The 22,194-nt window shown below is 36.7% G+C and overlaps 1 protein-coding gene and 1 long non-coding RNA gene across 2 annotated transcripts; both read right to left on the reverse strand.

Moving 5' to 3' along the window:
- Nucleotides 1,811-2,940, reverse strand: LOC107647014. Its single transcript, XM_021105554.1, has 5 exons — nucleotides 2,891-2,940; nucleotides 2,760-2,787; nucleotides 2,286-2,627; nucleotides 2,013-2,185; nucleotides 1,811-1,937 (listed from the first exon to the last, which is right to left on the reverse strand). Exons 1-5 carry the CDS (start codon nucleotides 2,938-2,940, stop codon nucleotides 1,811-1,813), a joined length of 720 nt encoding a protein of 239 aa, XP_020961213.1.
- Nucleotides 10,698-21,800, reverse strand: LOC110264031. Its single transcript, XR_002349765.1, has 3 exons — nucleotides 21,626-21,800; nucleotides 12,429-12,432; nucleotides 10,698-10,708 (listed from the first exon to the last, which is right to left on the reverse strand). It is a non-coding gene; the product is annotated as an uncharacterized LOC110264031 (long non-coding RNA).

The following is a 22,194-nucleotide window of genomic DNA, read 5'->3' on the forward strand; positions in this document are numbered from 1 at the left end:
ATCCCAAAAGTCTTTAAAAAGAGTTATTTGAGGATAAGACATTATGATAATAGAAATTTTAATCAATCCTTCAACAAATATGAATTAAAAGTAATCAAGTATCAATTAATAAAAACGTATCAGACTATCCCATTAAGTTGGAAAAACAATTAGAAATTGGAAGCAACATCTTTAACACTATAAAAAGGAAAGGGTAAACATGAATAAGATAATATTTTCTGACTTAAGTATCTTGAAGTGTCCTTTTCAATTGTCTTTTCAGACTGGTCTCCAATGAAAAAAGAACTTAGATCCCCATCAACTCTTTAGGTTGGATTGTTGGAAGCTCTACACACAATCCAAACATTTGGTACCGTCTATTATAAACCTAAAATGTTAGGTGTCATGGCTAATCATGAAGTCAAAGTGCATTAAAAAATTCAATTAATTACGCCCCATAAGAAAAAACAAGCTGGGAGGACGGGCATGAAACTGATGTCACTCCAAACCCAAAAGAAATGAGGGCATCAAGATAGAGTCCCCTTGGTTTTGGTTGAGGAGATGGGCGGAACATAGAGGAAGGCATTTTACAAACTTGGGCGAAGATTTTGCACATGCAATATAGAAAATGCGCCACCGTATCCAAGATCTGGAGACGCAACTCATTAAATGTAAGAACTGTAATTAAAATCGACCGTTTAGATAATATGAAATAATAATTTAATTGTTCGAAATTAGTTTAAAAACTTAGACATCTTAATTTGAAAATTTAGCGGTGAGATTTGAATTCAGTGAATTTTTTTGAGTGGAAAAGTGTATCTTTTATGAAAAGTTCTTGTAAAAACGCGTACCGGCACTTAAGCCAGTAGTACCGGCTCTAATCTGTCCAGTATTGCGTATTGAGCAAAATAAGATTTTGAAAATTGAATTTATTATTTTGAAAAGACAAAAATAATTTAGAATTGAAAACTGGGCACTAATCTTAAAGATTATGGCCCAACACAACTAGAAAATGGATTAATACAGACAAATTTAGTCTTTATTACAGACGGATTTTTGGTTACCGATGAAATTACCGATGGATTTTGTCCCTCTGTAAAAGCCCCGTCGGAAATTATTTACCGACGGATTTTTTTCCGTCAGAAAATTACCAATGGATTTTTACCAGTTACCGACGGATTTTCTCTCTGTAAATTCTCCATCCATTTCCCGAAGACGACGAACTTTCCAACGGATTTTCTGTCGGTAATTACAGACGAATTTTCCGACGAATTTTCCGTCGCTAATTACAGACAGATTTTCTGACGGATTTTCTGTCTATAATTACAGACGGATTTTCAGACAAATTTTCCGTCTGTAATTACAGATAGATTAGAAAGCCATTCTATACTCTAAATACAGACAGAAAATTCGTCTGTAAATCCGTCGGTAAGGTAAAATAATTTTTTTTATTTTATTATAAAATAAACTTGTTTTCATACAAAATAAATATAAGTTTAATAAATACAAATTTTTATCTAATTTGTATTCGAATATTTATAATATTTCAAAAAATAAACAAATTCATCATATTATCAAACTAAAAGAAAAATACTATAAACAAACAAGTCAATATAATTCAAAACATAAACAAAGTATATTGATACATCAACTATAATAATAAATATCAACCATACATCAACAAAGTGTATTGAGTAAATTAAAAGTTATTAATGGGTATCCAAATGGCTCTAAATGATTTTTCTCATACTAGTAAATTAAAAGAACTATACTGCAAGCAACTCCTATTCAATTTCCTAATTCATTTGAACAATTTTCGCTATTCTAATAATTAACTTGTAACAGAAGATTCATTAGATGAAGTTGGTGAAGGAGATCCTGTGTTAATTCCACTTATCTCATCTACAAAATTCACTTCACTTGCTCTTTCTGCTGCTGCTGCTTCTTCATCATCCCAACTTTCCTCACATGGTCACAAATGTTCTCTAAGACCAGATCATCCATGTGCTGAAATAGTGGTATATATATCTTACCAATCATCACGGGTGCTTTTAAAAGCTTGATCAAAATAGCCCTCAGCACGATCAGCATCCTTCTCTATTTGCCAAATTAAATCGGCATAGAGTGACAAAACAGTTGCATCACCAGGATTAGCCAAAATGGCTCTTTCAAGATACTCCTCGGCTTTAGGATAATCTTTACAAACCTATATTTGTAAATTGAATATCAGTGAACCATTCATAGACAGAGCACAATAGTTTTCTTAGATCTTCCATGTATTGATAAGTTTCAAAAACAAGCTTTACCTCTTTTAAAAACTTAGCATAATTTCCATGCAGAAGCACATTGTTGGGGTTAGCTTGAATCATGGTTTGGTAATAAGCATCAGTCTTATTTGATTCCCAGCCACTTCCATCTGGGACTCTTCCACTGCCACCACATATCTTGCCACCATCACTCCCCATCCCACCACCAACAACTAAAGTCTGCAATTCCCTATTACCTCTCTTCTTTTCTTCACCACCATCTTCATTATATTCTACTAGGACTTGCCTATCTAAACCTGAGACTGAGAAAAGTTCTCTGATTGAAGGTTTCCCTTTTGTTGTGTGAATCACTTGGTCACTTTCTTTGATCGTGGTACCATGCTAACTCTTGAGCACATTACTACGTGGTATGCAACTCTTGTTGTCGTGCTTTGTTGGGATTCGATGATTTGATGAGTTAGGCAAGTTTTGTCTTGGACTGGCAAACGATCTTGTTCTAGAAAATTGAAGAACCATTTCTACTTCAGGGGAGGATGGTTCCCTAGAATGGGGTATGAACGATAGCAGAATGATGCATTACAATAGCAGAATGATGCAGCATATATATTATTAGCATAGGACAATACTAGTTGGAGATCACAAACCTATAAGAGAAGAACACGTTGAGCACAAGTTGTTGGGACCCTGTTCCCATGTACTGTGTTTTGTTTGTAGGCTGCTAAATTCTACGACCAAGAATTGTTGTTGCATGTGACAGAAATGGAGTCAACATCATCATTCAATTCTTTCCAATAGTGAATATAACTTTTCTTTTTGCTTAATCAGTGGGATAATAATCATATTCTCTCTTTGATGTATTGAGACTACCACTCATACGATATATGTAAAACATGGACAACAAGATGTTAACTTAAAAAAGTTAGCCATGCAAACAAGATGTGGGACAGTTAAAAGAAATGTAATTGATATATACTGACTCATACTAGTTCTGTTCGCTTTGAATCAATACCCAATCTTACATGTGCTTCAACAGTTTCATCAAACTTTGCCTTGTCACTGACTTGAACAATATTTAAAATATATTCAAATAATAGTAAGTCGTGGATCATTTAATATAAGAAGTCAAGAACTCAAGAAGATTCATTCAAAGGATCAGCAGGAGGCCGACGGCCAATCAGTAGAGTCCATACCAAAAAATAGCAACTGGCACCAAGCAAAACTTTAAATCCAATAATTTACAAATTGCACACCCCAAAAAAGGGGGGAAAAAGGAAAGAAGGCACAATCATGTTACACATCATGATACTTGAAAAATTTGAATATATATGAGTCTATGGTGCCTATGCCTACAGCGGCTATGGTGGCTAAACAATTTTTGCAACACCTAAAATTAAAGTCACTTTTTCACATGTTTTGTAGGTATCTATACAGTATAGCAGTGTTAAATTTAAATCCCACTAAAATTTTATAATTGCCCTCTCAGAAAGAAAGTAACATTAGTACACTTCTCCATCCATATATGATATATCTATGACTTATGGTTGTTACTTCTACAACTTCTATTGCTTTAATTATTACACTAACTTTTATAGGAAGACAGATAAATGCATATTATATACCTACATGCTACCTACTAGTAGCAATAATTTTAAGTCCACTTAAATGTAGAATTTCAGTATAGATTGCTGTCTGAAAAGAAATGACGTACTAGTGTTTACCCTAGTCTCACAAAAGATTTTTATTTTCCCTTTTTTTTACTTCTCAAAATGCATAACTTACAAGTTATCTCAGAAAAGTAATATTTTCAATGGTCTATACAAGTTGCTAAGGTAACCAAAACTAATCAGAAAAGGTATGAGTTTGAGTAAAGTGAAGAAAGATGAATGAGTATTGGGTAGTGTAAAGTGGATGGGATGGTGTTACTATATATATATATATATATAGAGAGAGAGAGAGAGAGAGTTCAGCAACGATGAAGCTACTTTGTGGTTGTGGATACCCAACAACTAGATAGTGAATCACAACAAGCAATTTGTTTTAGTTTTTCATGACCCAGCCTTGGATATTTATAAGGAAAGGAAAGAAAAGGAAAAATGGACCATAGTTCAAAAAGACTAACTACAGTTAGAAAATGTCAAAAAACTCACAACAATGAAGTCATGGTTACAGAAGACTACAAAAGCTCAGGCACTAGTTTTTACATGGTGCTCCTTACTCCAAAGAACCACAAATTAAAATATTAGTAAATCTGTATATTATTAAGCGTACCAACATAATTAAGCATTTTATTATCATGGCATGCAATTGTGTCATTCAATGCATGTAGTTAAACTCCAATTAGTGAAGAAAAAATAACTCACAAAAGAAGGATTTGATCCATTGTAAGTAAGAACAAGATTAACTCACAAAAGAAAAAACTCTCATTTTTAGTTCAGGCATTTTATCAAACATCAAGAAGGCACCCAATGAAAAGCTTCAAAAAAACCAAATATGAGTTCAATTTGAAGAAGGAAACTTGTGAAAAAACAAAATGGTACCTCTGATTTGTCAGCGAAATACAAGATCTCACACAGCTAGTTCCAATTCCAAGCACTTTCAAGCCCCCACAATTAGAAAGAAGTAAAAAATGAGGCATGCATGAAAATAACCAAGGTAAAAGAATCCACAAAGAGGGGAAAAAAGAAAAAAAATTGTTAATATTCTATATTCGAATTCTAATATAAATCATCAATAGATTATAACTATACCAATAAATTGAAGGACAATAGTGAGCTCCTAGACAGCTATAGCATTCATCAAGCTCATATTAATAATGTTCAGCAATCCAGATTAACAATTTAAACATTTCTTAGCTATTCAGAATCAAAACCTAATCTAATCCTATTTTAACAACCTAAAAATCCACTAATCAGAAAATAAATCTAACTAAACTAATTACTAAAATTAAACTAACTAAACAAAATTGCTACTTCAGCTTGAACTTGTTGGTTCATCTCAGAAAATATGAACTAGTTAGTTAGTTGGTTCTTAGTTGTATATTAACCTGAATTGCAGCAGAAGCAGGTCCAAAGAAAACTGTTTTGCCAGCAGAGAGCAAACAGAGATTATCCAAGAATTGAAAAACTTCTTGTTGTTTCGATCAGCTTCCTGCATTTTTTTGGGAGAGGTGAGAGTGGGTATGAAAATAATAGAAAAAAGAAATTTTATTCAAATATCAAAGGATATAGAAAAGAGGATAAGCCATCATCAGAAAGTCCCATTTCATCTCCGAAGCCTTGAGTCAAAGAAAGTTTCATAATCTTATCAATAATTTAGCCAGTAAGAAAAAATCCCAAGAGAATATGAAAGAAACATAAGAAAGAGTGGAATACTAGAGAGACAAGCTTTGAAATAAAAGCAAAGCAATTACAAATATAAATATCAGAAAATCAATTGAGACTAATTTGAAATAAAAGCATAGGCCTATTGTTCTCATTGTTAAGTCTTAACTCAAACAAATATATATTGTTAAGTCTTTACACATAAAATCTCATGATAAGTGAGTCTTTCTTCTGTGCAGGTCGGATGAGAAAAAGGCAGCTATTGCCATATGTGATAAGATGGGATTAAAAGGCTATCAAGTAAGTATATACATTACCTAACATGTGAGATTCAAGAAAAAGGCACAATTATCCCAAAAAAAAATTGCTAGTAACTGATAAACCACTATTTTATAGTTTATCTTGTGCTCAATTGAGTGGTTTTTATCAAATCTTTACTCACTTATTCATATAAATTGCATGGTTTTACAATTGCCTTCCTAATTATGTGCTATGATTGGAAACATGCTTCTTTGGTCTTAAATTTCCGATGTTTATTCCTCTCTTATTACCATTTGATGCCGTGATATGTGTGTTAAGTGATTTTAGGATTTATAAGGCAGGAATGGCTTAAAGGATGGAAAGAAAGCTCTGAAGAATAGTGACGCGCACGCGTGGATCTGCGCAAAACCAGCGACCTGCACATATTTGAATTTGCCCCCAGCAATTTCTGGGCTGTTTCTGGCCCAGTTCTCGACCCAGAAAACACAGATTAGATGCTATAAAGTGGGAGAATCCATTTATTTAATCATACAACATTCATAATTCACAATTTAGGTTTTGGATGTAGCTTTTAGAGAGAAAGGCTCTCTCCTCTCTCTTAGGTTTTAGGATTTAGGATTTCTCTTAGGTTAGGTTTACTTCTTCTCCATTCCAGGTTCAATGTTCTTTTAATTTAGTTTTCTCTTCTACTTTTATTTACTCTATTACTTTAGTTGCTCTATTTCACTTGCTAATTACTTATGTTGCCAAATTGGCTTATGAACTCTCCATGTTAGATTTGAATTTATGTTTAAATGCAATTTGAGGTAATTCAGATTTATGATTGCTTTTATCTATTTATGATATAAATAATTTAGATTTTTTCCCCTTTGCTTTGGTTGAGTAATTGGTGACACTTGAGTTATCAAACTCAGTAGTTGATTGAAAATTGGAATTTGCTGATTGATTTGGATCCCTCTAAAGCTAGTCTTTCCACAAGAGTTGACTAGGACTTGAGGAATCAAATTGATTAGTCCACTTGACTTTCCTTTATTTAGTAAGGGTTAACTAAGTGGGAGCAATAAATAATTCTCATCACACCTGATAAGGATAACTAGGATGGAATTTCCAATTCTTATTCCTTGCAATGGTTTTCATGATAATTAAGTTACTTTCTTGCCAATTTATTTTCCTGTTCCATATTTCAAAAACCCAAAAATATACCCTTTTCTATAACCAATAATAAATCATACTTCTCTGCAATTCCTTGAGAGACGACCCGAGGTTTAAATATTTCGTTATCAATTTTATTAGGGGTTTGTTACTTGTGACAACCAAACTTTTGTACGAAAGGATTCTCTGTTGGTTTAGAAACTATACTTACAACGTGATTACTTTTATGAAAATTCTTTACTAGCGGGAAGTCCGGTTCGTCAAAAATGGCGTCGTTGCCGGGGAATTGCAAACGTGTGCCTTATTATTGGTTATTGTAAATATTTGTTTTTTCGTTTCTTTTTTTAAGTGTTTCTAGTTTTAAGAGTTTATTTTCATTAATTTTTATTAATTTTTGTCTTTAATTGCTACTATGAATTCTCACCCTCTGGCTTTAAGTTTGGTTCCAATGTTGTTGTAAGGAATGGAAACTATAATGAAAATAGGCATCAAGATTGGAAGAATCAAATATGGGAGGAGGCACAAGGATTTGATCAACCCTCTTGGCAACAACCCCCTCCAATGCACTATAACCAACAACCATTCTATGATGCATACCAAGACAATAGTTATGGTGGACCCTTTCGTGACAACCAACCTCCACCAAACTACTATGGTCAAGAGCCATTCCAGGGAGTGTACCAAGATAATGAATATGGTGGACCCCTTGTAGTTACCAACAAGCCCCATCATATGCCTATGAACCACCTCCTCAACATAGCTTTGAACCACCATACTCACAAGCCTCCTACTACCAAACACCATTGATGAGCGGATATTTTATACGTTTTTTGGGGTTAATTTCATATAGTTTTTAGTATGTTTTTGTTAGTTTTTAGTTTATTTCCATTAGTTTCTAGGAAAAATTCATATTTATAGACTTTACTATGAGTTTGTGTGTTTTTCTGTAATTTTAGGTATTTTCTGGCTGAAATTGAGGGAGCTGAGCAAAAATCTGATTCAGGCTGAAAAAGGACTGCTGATGCTGTTGGATCCTGACCTCTCTGCACTCGGAATGGAATTTTTGGAGCTACAGAAGTCCAATTGACGCGCTTCCAATTGCGTTGGAAAGTAGACATCCAGGGCTTTTCAGCAATATATAATAGTCCATACTTTGCTCAAGGATAGACGACATAAACTGGCGTTCAACACCAGTTCCATGTTGCAGTCTGGCATCCGCAGCGCCAGAAACACGTTACAAGTTGGAGTTCAACGCCAGAAACAGGTTACAGCCTGGCGTTGAATGTCCAAAACAGCCCAGGCACGTGAGAAGCTTTAGTTTCAGCCCCAGTACACACCAAGTGGGCCCCAGAAGTGGATTTCTGCACTATTTACCATAGTTTACTCATTTTCTGTAAACCTAGGTTACTAGTTTAGTATTTAAACAACTTTTAGAGATTTATTTTGTACCTCATGACATTTTTAGATCTGAACTTTGTACTCTTTGACAGCATGAGTCTCTAAACTCCATTGTTGGGGGTGAGGAGCTCTGCTGTGTTTCGATGAATTAATGCAATTACTTCTGTTTTCTATTCAAACACGCTTGTTCCTATCTAAGATGTTCATTCGTGCTTCATTATGATGAATGTGATGATCCGTGACACTCATCACCATTCTCAACCTATGAACGTGTGCTTGACAACCACTTCCGTTCTACATTAGATTGAATGAGTATCTCTTAGATTCTTTAATCAGAATCTCCTTGGTATAAGCTAGAATCCATTGGCAGCATCCTTGAGAATCCGAAAAGTCTAAACCTTGTCTGTGGTATTCCGAGTAGGATTCTGGGATTGGATGACTGTGACGAGCTTCAAACTCGCGAGTGCTGGGCGTAGTGACAGACGCAAAAGGATAGTAAATCCTATTCCGGTATGATCAAGAACCTACAGATGATTAGCCGTGCGGTGACAGCGCACCTGGACCATTTTCACTGAGAGGAAGGATGGTAGCCATTGACAACGGTGATCCACCAACACATAGCTTGCCATAGGAGGGACGTGCATGCGTGAAGAAGAAGACAGGGAGAAAGCAGAGATTCAAAAGACAAAGCATCTCCAAAACTCCAACATATTCTCCATTACTGCATAACAAGTATTTATTTCATGCTCTTTTATTCCTCGCAATTCAATTTGATAAGTGAATTATTTTCCTGACTAAGAGTTACAAGGTAACCATAGATTGCTTCAAGCCAACAGTCTCCGTGGGATTCGACTCTTACTCACGTAAGGTATTACTTGGACGACCCAGTGCACTTGCTGGTTAGTTGTGCGGAATTACATAGTTGTGCGGAATTACATAGTGCGGAATTACTGCTTTCAAAAATGCCAAGCTTTATAAAGAGAAATAAAAAAGATGGCATGACAGAAAGCTATCCTCTAGAATGTTTGAACCAGGACAAAAAGTTCTGTTGTTTAACTCTAGGCTCAGGCTATTCCCCGGGAAACTGAAGTCCCGGTGGAGGGGACCATATGTGATTACAAGTGTATCACCATATGGTTATGTGGAGCTTCAAGACATTGACTCTAATAGGAAGTTCATTGTTAATGGACAGAGAATCAAGCATTATCTTGAAGGTAATGTTGAGCAAGAATGCTCAAGGCTGAGGCTAGATTAAAAAGCTCAGCAAGGTCCAGCTAAAGACAATAAAGAAGCGCTTGCTGGGAGGCAACCCAGCCATTGGCATCACTTCCTCTAGCATTTTGCCCTATTCTTGATTTTATTTGTTTATATAAAGTTCATTGATTCTAAGGTAAAGAGTCAATTGCATAAGTTTACAGGGTTACAGAAGGATTCAGCACATAAAATAGAGAAAAAGAGCTCACTGGCAAGAAAACGCCAGTAAGAGGCACAATTGGGCGTTCAACACCCAAAAGAAGCATCCACTGGGCGTTGAACGCCAGTAAGGATAGCTACCTGGGCGTTAAACGCCAGAAAGAAGCATCTTCTGGGCGTTGAACGCCAGAGAGAAGGTCCTTCTGGGCGTTTAACGCCAGATTTACAGCGTCTTGGGCGTTCAGAAAAACGCCCATTGACAAAGGAGTTCCTGGCGTTCAACGCCAGAAAAAAGCAGCAGCTCGGCGTTGAACGCCCAGGAGAAGCAGCAATTGGGCGTTAAACGCCCAAAACATGCAGCGTTTGGGCGTTTAACGCCAGGATGGTGGGGAGGAGGTAAATTCGTTTTTACTTCATATTTTTCATTTTAATTTTAATTTTCATGTTTCAATTTATGATTTCTTGCATAAACATGTTACAAACCCTGATTTCTAAGAACCCTAATTTCTAAAAACCCTACTTTAAAAATATCAAATGTATCTTAATCCATAAACACAAATTCTTTTTCAATCCAATCCAACTCTTTTTCAAATTTTTCAAAACAAATCTATCTCTTTTCCTTCTAAAATCTTTTCAACTCATCAATACCTTTTTCAAATCTCCACATTATCTTTTTCAAAATCCAAATTTATCTTTTTCAAATATCTTTCTTATCTTTTCAATCTTAATTCATATCTTTTCATATCATACTTTTTTTTAAATCATATCTTCTATCTTATCTTTTAAATATTTTCGAAAATCCCACCCCCCCTCCCTTTTAAAACCACATTCGGCCTCCCTCCTCTCATCCACCATTCGACACAAGCTCTCCTTCTACCCATCTCCTTTCTTTTCTTTTGCTTGAGGACAAGCAAACCTCTAAGTTTGATGTGTTTATCCGTGATCACTAAACCATACCAACTAAGATCATGGCTCCTAAAGAAAAATAACTCACTCCAAGAGGCAAGAAAGAGAGTATTCCAAAACCACTTTGGAATCAAGGGAGGTTCTTAACCAAAGAACATTCAGACCATTACTACAAAATAATGGGTCTAAGATCAGTGATCCCGAAAGTCAAGTTCGATCTTAAAGAAGATGAATATCCGGAGATCTAAGAGCAGATTCGAAACAGGAATTGGGAAGTCCTAGCTAATCCTGAAACGAAAGTGGGAAGGAATACGGTTCAGGAATTCTACGCTAATCTGTGGCAAACAGACAGGCAGAGAATATCTGGAACTGCCCTCTATGACTATCGGACTATGGTCAGAGGAAAGATTGTTCACATCCACCCTGACAAAATCAGGGAGATCTTTAAGCTACCTCAGCTAAAAGATGACCCAGACTCCTTCAATAGGAGAATGATGAGAACAAACAAGGGCCTAGATAAGATTCTAGAGGATATATGCATCCCTGGAGCCAGGTGGACCACCAGCAGCAAGGGTGTCCCAAATCAACTCAAGAGAGAAGATCTCAAACCAGTCGCCAGAGGATGGCTGGACTTCATTGGGCGTTCTATATTGCCCACTAGCAACTGTTCTGAAGTCACCGTCAAAAGAGCAGTGATGATCCATTGCATTATGTTGGGAAAAGAAGTGGAAGTTCATCAACTGATTCCATCTGAATTTTACATACTTGCAAACAAGAACTCCAAAGATGCCAGGTTGGCTTATCCAAGCCTAATCTCTATGCTCTACAAATATGCTGGAGTAAGGATGGGAATAATGGAGTACATCTCAGTGGAGCAACCAATCACTAAAACCACAATGGAAAAACAACAAATGCAGGATGACCCCATCAAGAGGAGGGCGCAAGAATTCCTCCCAGAAGTCCCTCAATTTGAATATTGGGAACAGCTTGAAGCATCTGTCACCAAGTTGCAAGAATCTATGGACCAAATAAAGGAAGAACAGCAAAATCAAAACAGTATGCTCTGCAAACTGCTCAGGGAACAAGAAGAGCAAGGGCGTGACTTAAAGGAACTGAAGCGTTAGAAGTTATCTCTGGAAGGACCAAGTACCCCACAGACTAGAGGAACATCCACATCCCAAACTCAAGGTTGTTGAGTTCTAATCTTAGCCTTAACTCTGTGATAATTGTTATTATTTGAGTTTTACTTTAAAAGTTATAGTAGTAATTAGTAGTGATTTTATCTCCAATTAAGCTATAATTTATTTTTCTCATCATCATTAAACATGAATAAAATAGAAGATTTTCTTTAGAATAAGGAGGCAATATTTTTTGAGTTTTTAATAAAACAAATTCTAATTGTTTACATGTGGTGGCAATGCTTTCTGCCTTCTGAATGAATGCTTGAACAGTGCATATGTCTTTGGAATTTGATGTTCTTGAATGTTAAATATGTTGGCTCTTGAAAGAATGATGAATATGAGACATGTTATTGGTAATCTGAAAAATCATAAAAATGATTCTTGAAGCAAGAAAAAGCAGTGAATACAAAGCTTGCAAAAAAAAAAGGCAAGCAGAAAAAGCCAATAGCCCTTAAAACCAAAAGGCAAGGGTAATAAAAAGGATCCAAGGCTTTGAGCATCAGTGGATAGGAGGGCCTAAGGGAATCAAATCCTGGTCTAAGCGGCTAAACCAAGCTGTCCCTAACCATGTGCTTGTGGCGTGAAGATGTCAAGTGAAAACTTGAGACTGAGCGGTTAAAGTCAAGGTCCAAAGCAAAAAAAAGAGTTTGCTTAAGAACCCTGGACACCTCTAATTGGGGACTTTAGCAAAGCTGAGTCATAATCTGAAAAGGTTCACCCAATTATGTGTCTATGGCATTTATGTATCCGGTGGTAATACTGGAAAACAAAGTGCTTAGGGCCACGGCCAAGACTCATAAAAGTAGCTGTGTTCAAGAATCAACATACTGAACTAGGAGAATCAATAACACTATCTGAATTCTAAGTTCCTATAGATGCCAATCATTCTGAGCTTCAATGGATAAAGTGAGATGCCAAAACTGTTCGGAAGCAAAAAGCTACTAGTTCCGCTCATTTAATTAGAATCTGAGCTTCACTCAAAAACTCTGAGATATTATTGCTTCTTGACTTATTTGTATTCTATTTTATTTTTCTAGTTGCTTGGGGACAAGCAACATTTTAAGTTTGGTGTTGTGATGAGCGGATATTTTATACGTTTTTTGGGGTTAATTTCATATAGTTTTTAGTATGTTTTAGTTAGTTTTTAGTTTATTTTCATTAGTTTCTAGGAAAAATTCATATTTCTGGACTTTACTATGAGTTTGTGTGTTTTTCTGTAATTTCAGGTATTTTTTGGCTGAAATTGAGGGAGCTGAGCAAAAATCTGATTCAGGCTGAAAAAGGACTGCTGATGTTGTTGGATCCTAACCTCTCTGCACTCGGAATGGAATTTCTGGAGCTACAGAAGTCCAATTGGCGCGCTTCTAATTGCGTTGAAAAGTAGACATCCAGGGCTTTCCAGCCATATATAATAGTCCATACTTTGCTCAAGGATAGATGACATAAACTGGCATTCAATGCCAGTTCCATGTTGCAGTCTGGCGTCCAGCGCTAGAAACACGTTACAAGTTAGAGTTCAACGCCAGAAACAGGATACAGCCTGGCGTTGAACGCTCAAAACAGCCCAGGCACGTGAGAAGCTTTAGTCTCAGCCCCAGCACACACCAAGTGGGCCCCAGAAGTGGATTTCTGCACTATCTACCATAGTTTACTCATTTTCTATAAACCTAGGTTACTAGTTTAGTATTTAAACAACTTTTAGAGATTTATTTTGTACCTCATGACATTTTTAGATCTGAACTTTGTACTCTTTGACGGCATGAGTCTCTAAACTCCATTGTTGGGGGTGAGGAGCTCTGCTGTGTTTCGATGAATTAATGCAATTACTTCTGTTTTCTATTCAAACACGCTTGTTCCTATCTAAGATGTTCATTCGTGCTTCATTATGATGAATGTGATGATCCGTGACACTCATCACCATTCTCAACCTATGAACGTGTGTCTGACAACCACTTCTATTCTACATTAGATTGAATGAGTATCTCTTAGATTCCTTAATCAGATTCTCCATGGTATAAGCTAGAATCCATCGGCAGCATCCTTGAGAATCCGGAAAGTCTAAACCTTGTCTGTGGTATTCCGAGTAGGATTCTGGGATTGGATGACTGTGACGAGCTTCAAACTCGCGAGTGCTGGGCGTAGTGACAGACGCAAAAGGATAGTAAATCCTATTCCGGTATGATCGAGAACCTACAGATGATTAGTCGTGCGGTGACAGCGCACCTGGACCATTTTCACTGAGAGGAAGGATGGTAGCCATTGACAACGGTGATCCACCAACACACAGCTTGCCATAGAAGGGACGTGCGTGCGTGAAGAAGAAGACACGGAGAAAGCAGAGATTCAAAAGACAAAGCATCTCCAAAACTCCAACATATTCTCCATTACTGCATAACAAGTATTTATTTCATGCTCTTTTATTCCTCGCAATTCAATTTGATAAGTGAATTGTTTTCCTGACTAAGAGTTACAAGGTAACCATAGATTGCTTCAAGCCAACAGTCTCCGTGGGATTCGACCCTTACTCACGTAAGGTATTACTTGGACGACCCAGTGCACTTGCTGGTTAGTTGTGCGGAATTACATAGTGTGAAGTAATTTTCGTGCACCAACCATCACATGATCCTAACCCTTATCCACCATATCAACCACCCTATGAGCCATATATAGATCCAACCAATTTCAACCCAATTACTCCCAAGAATCACCACCTCCATATACACCACATCCATATCCATCAATCCAAGAGCCTTATGGTCCTACTTATGATATCCAAGCAGAACAAGAGTCAAGGGATCATCTCAAGGAAACAGTGGATCAATTTCAAGCAACCTTGCATCAATTGGACCGAGCGGTAAACCGAATAGCACTTGAAGCTTTCATGGCTAAAGAATCTCAACTTGAGAACAAGGAATTGAAGTGTGCTATACAACAAGTGGAAAAGATGGAGAGTGATGAACCACCATATTCTTATTATGATGAACCACCCTCTTATCATGAACCTTTCCTCCCAAGTAATGAGCCCTCATATCCACCTCAACCTTCAATGCATGACTCTCTTGGTGTTCTTCTTCAAGGGCAAAGAGAGATGAAACGGGGAGTACTAGAATTCGCGGCTGCCTTAACCGAGGTAGTAAATCAATTAGCTTCCCAACATCTGAGCACTCAAAGTACTCCCATGGCTACATGTGAAGAATCAAAAGAAGAGCGTAGCATGAAGGAGACACTAGAAACTCCGGTGGACAATGAGGAACATGGCTTTGTATTGGAACAAGTGGAGGAAGCCATAATAGTTGCAGAGGAAGAAGTGGTTGAAGATTTAGGAGATGCTGAACCTCCATGGGAATCTAGAATTGTAGAGTACTCCTCCAATAAGATTGAAATTGATGTCAAGAAGGCCAGTGCATAACCTCCATGGTATATTTCTTATGAAGACTTGGATGGGATAGATCAAGAAGTAAGTTCCATTGGTGATGCAGATCATGCATCAAGTCCTCCTAGTGATAAATCTACATCTGCAAATGAACTCCTTGAATATGAAGACTCTTCTCTGATCGAGTCTGAGAATGATGTGGAAGCAGAAATTCTCAGAAAAGGGCAGACGGGAGTTGAGTACGCTTTGTCAAGAACGTTGGAGACCTCTCCACCTAGGTTGCCATCTACTCCTTCATTTGAGTGGATAAGGCTTGTCTCTATTCGCCTTACCGTTCCACCTAGATATGGTATTTTTGAAACGGATGACCAACTTAGGAGACTTTGTGGCATTAAGCGTAAGAGAAAGATGTTTAGTGGTTGGAGTTGCAAATCAAGGCTCATCAAGGTTGATACTTCAAGAGATAGATGTAAGAGCTCAACTGGTGATAATTTGGTTAGATCTAAAAGAAGAGTTTGGTACTCCGTAGAGAATTCAGAGTACTTGCCACCCGAATCGAACCATGATGATCAACTTGAAGACGGGTGTAGAATCAAGATTTGGGATCCCGACATACAAGAAGATCAACTTTGGGAGCTCAAATCTTGTGAAGAACTCCATCAAGGCTTGGGAAATTTACATGGAATAGACAGAGCTTATTGGAAGTCCAAGCATTGGTGGCAGTTTCAAGATGAGTTCAAGCACAAGCCGCCATGACAAGGAGCTTACCAAATGTCGAACTTAAGGACTCTAACTAAAAGTGCTAGGTGGGAGACAACCCACCATGGTATGATCGTTCTCTTTCAGTCTTAGTTTTATTTAAATTTGTTTATTGCTTATTTTTATTTTATTTTATTTTTATTAGTGTTCATTCATAATTCCTGCATATTCAGCTGCATTTGCATTTGCATTCTGCATATATAAAAAAAATGCACGAGACGCGCAAGCGTCACTGACGCGTCCGCGTCATATGTGCATTCGAAACAAAGAAGAAAAGAAGCAGAGAATCACGCGGGAGCGTGGCTAGAGGCGCGCCTTAGGCACAAATATGCCCACGCGAACGCGTCCCTGACGCGTCCACGTCATTTGAAAAAAATCAGCCTCCCACGCGTGTGCGTCACTCACGCGCACGCGTGACCCTGCAAAATCGACGTAAAGAGGTGTATGGCAGAGAGTTATGATGGAGTGGGGCTGGAATGGTGTTGGAAGCACAAACCCCATCACGCGTACGCGTCACCCATGTGTACGCGTCATTTTTCAAAATTAGGCCATTCACGCGTGCGCGTCACCCACGCGCACACGTCACCTTAAATTTTGGCAATGTGCGTATAAAATAGAGAGTTGTGCGTGTGCGAGGCTGCACTCGCGCCAATAGCACAAATCAGGTCACGCGTGCGCGTCATCCACGCGAACGCGTCACTTGAAAATAGCGCCAGCCACGCAAACGCGTGCTCCACGCGTCCGCGTCGCATGCGACGCACAGTTTAACTAGACCTGCGCCAGAATTCCTATCTTTTCTTTCCCAATCCTAATTTTTTTTCTTCTCCCTTCTTATTTCTTTCTTTTCTCCTTTCTACTTCTTTCTTCCTACTTTCTTACTTTCTTCTTCTTCATTCCTTTAACCTCTCATCCTTCTTCTTTTCCATTCTATTTTACTTAATTTATTTGCATACTTTCATTCATTGCATTTTGATTTTGTGCATATTTTTATTTTCTTTTTCTAAATTTACTATTCCATTGGTGTTAAATGTTCTTATTCAACTATTGTATCTTTTCTGGTATTATTTGATGCTTAGTGACTTGTTTCACACTGTTGGGTAATATTATTTAAGTCAATGCTCATCTTTTATGATACTTGTATTACTTTTGCATTGACATGAATTTATACTGTCTTTCATTACCTACTATCTCTTCCCCTTTTGTTGCAAATTTTTGCAAAATTGATATGCCATGTGCTTCTATTATTTTCTCACTTTCATGTTGTAGCTACCATGTAATTGATACCCCATTATTTGGTATTAAGCCACCCATACTTTATTTATTTTATTCTCTTTATTTCCTGGGATACTTTTCTTCTTTTTTCTCTTCTTTCAGGATGGCCACCGAGGAAAGGAAATGGAAAACCTTTACATGGGCAACAAACAAGTTCCATATGCACAATCTTTGGAAAAAAGTATCAGTATAGCAACCCATCCACTTACACATCTTAGCATGCACCGAGGACGGTGCAATCTTTAAGTGTGGAGAGGTCGATACCGACTTCCGCGGGTTAGTTATTTTCTTTTCAACACCAATGTTTTATTTTCTTTGTTTGTTCATTATTGCATTTGCATGTTTGATTGCATATTTATTTGATTTTGTGCATATTTTACCACCACTTGGTTAAAGTAATATTTTCTTTTTCAAGAAACTTTTTACAGCATTTCACTAATTTAAATTGAAAATTTGTGTTAAACTTGTTTGAAGAAATTTTATTTTGGAACATGGTTTAGAGCTCGAACACACAAAACCAGTAAGATTTTGATCCTATTTGATTGGTGCATTTTACCAACCAATATTTTATTTTTGGTGTGTATTTTTCTCTCTAAAATTGTGATCTTTGTCTTGCTGAATTCTATATTTCCATGGTTTAATGTATGCATGCACTTATATGATTGAGGCCTTTGTTTCAACTGAGCTTACATACTCATATGGCCTTACCCTTTCATTATCCTTTGCAAACCAATGTTGAGCCATTATACCTCTTTGTTCTTTACTTTAGCTCATCACTAAACTCTAAGCGGAAAACAATAATATCCTTAAATTTGAATTCTTGGTTAGCTTAGACTAGTGAGAGTACTTATGATTTAAGTGTGGGGAAATTGGGTTTGAAAACATTTGGTTTGAGAATTGAATATGTTAAAACTTTCTGAAAATGTGAAAGAATGTTGAGAATATGTTCATGCATTTAATACCTTAATCATATGCCTTGAGAAAAGCAAAAGAAAGAAAAATTATGAAAAAAAAATAAAGAGATTAAAATAAAATAAAATAAAATAAAAGAAGAAAAGGAGAAAAAGAAAAGAAAAAGAGCAAATAATAAAAGGGGACAAAATGCCCCAAAGTAAATGGTGATAGCAATGCATATATACTGTACTCGAATCAGGATGCATGAATATGTGGAAAACAGGTTAATGGATAGTTAGATGTGGTATTATGATTACATGTATTGTCTTAAGTTAGGTGGGAAAAGTTTAAGTTAATTAAGGATTCAGATTTTAGTCTACTCGGCCAAATACAATTCTACCTTGACCCTAACCCCATTACAACCCTTAAAAGACCTCTTGATATGTGTATTTATGCATTAAATTTTTGTTGATTGGTAGAAGAAAAGCAAGCCTTAGAAAGCATGGTTAGTAGAGAATTGAGAGAGTCGAACCTTAAACACTTGAGTGATTAGAGTGTATACACTTTCGGTGAGGGTTCGATGCTCGATTCTTTGTTCCCGGCTTTCATGAGCTATTTTCTTCTACAAGTATTACTTGTACTTTATTTTGTAATTTAAATTAGTGAAATCCAGTTCATGTTTGTTCTTAAAAGATTTGTCTACTCTTAACCAACTAGGTAGAAGTATTTTTGCATTTAGTTGCATTCATATAGGTAGGTTGCATTTCATATATTCTACCATTCCTCTTCACTCTTTTATAGCCTCTCTTGAGTTTAGCATGAGGACATGCTAATGTTTAAGTGTGGGAAGGTTGATAAACCACTATTTTATGGTTTATCTTGTGCTCAATTGAGTGGTTTTTATCAACTCTTTACTCACTTTTTCATATAAATTGCATGGTTTTACAATTGCCTTCTTAATTATGTGCTATGATTGGAAACATGCTTCTTTGGTCTTAAATTTCCTATGTTTAATCATCTCTTATTACCATTCGATGCCGTGATATGTGTGTTAAGTGATTTCAGGGTTTATAAGGCAGGAATGGTTTAAAGGATGAAAAGGAAGCATGCAAAAGTGGAAGGAATACAAGAAGTTGAAGAAATTGCTAAGCTGACCACCCTGACCTCTTTGCACTCAAACGGTCATAACTTGAGCTACAGAAGTCCAAATGAGGTGGTTTTAGTTGCGGTGAAAAGCTAACATCCGAGGCTTCGAAATGATATATAATTTGCCATATTTGATCTGAAGAATAGTGACGCGCATGCGTGATTCCACGCGCATGCGTGATTCCACGTGCACGCGTGGATCTGTGCAAAACCAACGACCTGCACGTATTTAAATTCGCCCCAGCGATTTCTGGGCTATTTCTGGCCCAGTTCTCGGCCCAGAAAATACAGATTAGAGGCTATAAAGTAGTAAAATCCATTCATTCAATCATACAACATTCATAATTCACAATTTAGGTTTTAGATGTAGCTTTTCAAGAGAGATGCTCTCTCCTCTCTCTTAGGTTTTAGGATTTAGGATTTCTCTTAGGTTAGGTTTATTTCTTCTCCATTCCAGGTTCAATGTTCCTTTAATTTAGTTTTCTCTTCTATTTTTATTTACTCTATTACTTTAGTTGCTCCATTTCACTTGCTAATTACTTATGTTGCCAAATTGGCTTATGAACTCTCCATGTTATATATGAATTTATGTTTAAATGCAATTTGAGGTAATTCAGATTTATAATTGCTTTCATCTATTTATGATATAAATAATTTAGATTTTTCCCTTTGCTTTGGTTGAGTAATTGGTGACACTTGAGTTATCAAACTCAGCAGTTGATTGAAAATTGGAATTTGCTGATTGATTTGGATCCCTCTAAAGCTAGTCTTTCCACAGGAGTTGACTAGGACTTGAGGAATCAAATTGATTAGTCCACTTGACTTTTCTTTATTTAGTAAGGGTTAACTAAGTGGGAGCAATAAACAATTCTCATCACACCTGATAAGGATAACTAGGATGGGATTTCTAGTTCTTATACCTTGCAATGGTTTTCATGATAATTAAGTTACTTTCTTGCCAATTTATTTTCCTATTCCCTATTTCAAAAATCCAAAAAATACCCTTTTTCATAACCAATAATAAATTATACTTCCCTGTAATTCCTTGAGAGACGACCCGAGGTTTAAATACTTCGGTTATCAATTTTATTAGGGGTTTGTTACTTGTGACAACTAAACTTTTGTACGAAAGGATTCTCTGTTGGTTTAGAAACTATATTTACAACGTGATTACTTTTATGAAAATTCTTTACTAGCGGGAAGTCCGGTTCGTCAGTAACTTATAAGTTATAAGCTCTAATTCATTTTACCTCGCCATGTAATGTCACTTTCGATCAGATGGGGAGAGCTGGACAGATGGCCGTATTAGATGCACGAAGAGCTGAAGTCTTAGCCAAAGCAGCAAGACTCATACAGAGACAAATTCATACACATTTAACAAGAAAATATTTTATCACCTTGGGAAATGCTACAATTCATATCCAGAAAATTTGGAGAGGTAAGCTGTCTTCTCATAACTTTCTGTCTTCACATAAATTTGGAGAGCTAAGCTGTCTTCACAGAACTACTAAATAACTAATAAAGGAGAGAAAATTTAAGATAAATAAGGATACAGAAATTGAAATAGGCAAAGCAATTACAACTAGAATGTGAATACAATATACTGCTAGTACACATATCTGCGCAACATTATCAACAAACTGCGTAGAAACTGGAACTGCATCCAAAAAGAAAGAAGCCCTTGCCAGTGCATCAGCAATTTCTAATCCATATTGATTAGGCACCACCTAACTGAGCATCAATTCAAGATGTAGCCGTGATCTGAAAACTCACCTTTACCAGATTTGCCCACAATGGATGCAGCAAGTACAACCTATATAGGTGAAAAAAATTCAGAACATAAATTCAAAGTTGTATAAGATAATTCAAGCAAATAGAAAGAAAGACTGAAGTATTCCCCAACCCATTTAAATGCATCATTTTGCAAAGGAATCTAGCACTGCCCCAACTCACAATTTTGGTTACGCTCAATGGGCAAGTAACTTGCATATAATCTAATTCATCACCAATTTTGTACGAAATAGAATTTACAGCAACCTATCATAGCTAAATTTGAGGAGAAAGGGAAAAAACACCGGGTATCATAAGCTAAATCAGAAGATCCAACAGTAATCTTGAAGAACATTCAAATACAAACCTCACCATGAATAGATCTCAATTATAAGGCAAGTGTGTACAATTACACAACACGAAGCCCGTGTAAATGTAAAGCCAGATCACAGATTCAAATTACATGCACATATCAAAATTGTAGCTAATAGAGAAACCTAAAATAAATATCGAAGTGCAGGATTGTGAGGAAACAAAAGGATTACCATGTCTGCATTCGATCTTTGAAATGATGGAAGTGATTATTGTCTCAAATTGAATCTGACAAGAAAACAAAGTCCGTAACAGTGTTAGGAGCCATGAGATCAGATCATGAGACGAGAAGAATGTTCAGTGAGGGCAAGTGAATGAAGAACTCAAAGAGAGAATACAAAAAATAGAAAGAAAAATAGAGGTTACCGGAACGCGATCTAAAATTCGGAAGCGCAGATCTAAATGCAGGGGACTGAAACACATCTCAAACAAAAGTAGGAAAATAGAGCTCGTAAGCGAATGATTGAATTGGAAAACATTTAAACAGAAGAAAGAGAATGGAATGGGAAAAATTACCATCTATTTTGAGATACCAGCATATGATAGAAACTGCAATAGGAACAAGAAGCTCAATCAGTATCAACAACAACAAGAAGATAGAAACTGCGAAGAAAATTTGATAAATCTGAAATTGGCACAGAAAAATTGAACCCTAAGCAACAAGGAGCTTCTTCGTGGACGGAGATAGAGAGAGCGGCGGCGGTGAAAGAAGCTCCTGCCATGGAGAGAGC

The sequence above is a fragment of the Arachis ipaensis genome, chromosome B06 (assembly GCF_000816755.2).
Source record: "Arachis ipaensis cultivar K30076 chromosome B06, Araip1.1, whole genome shotgun sequence".
Classification (NCBI taxonomy): Eukaryota; Viridiplantae; Streptophyta; class Magnoliopsida; order Fabales; family Fabaceae; genus Arachis; species Arachis ipaensis.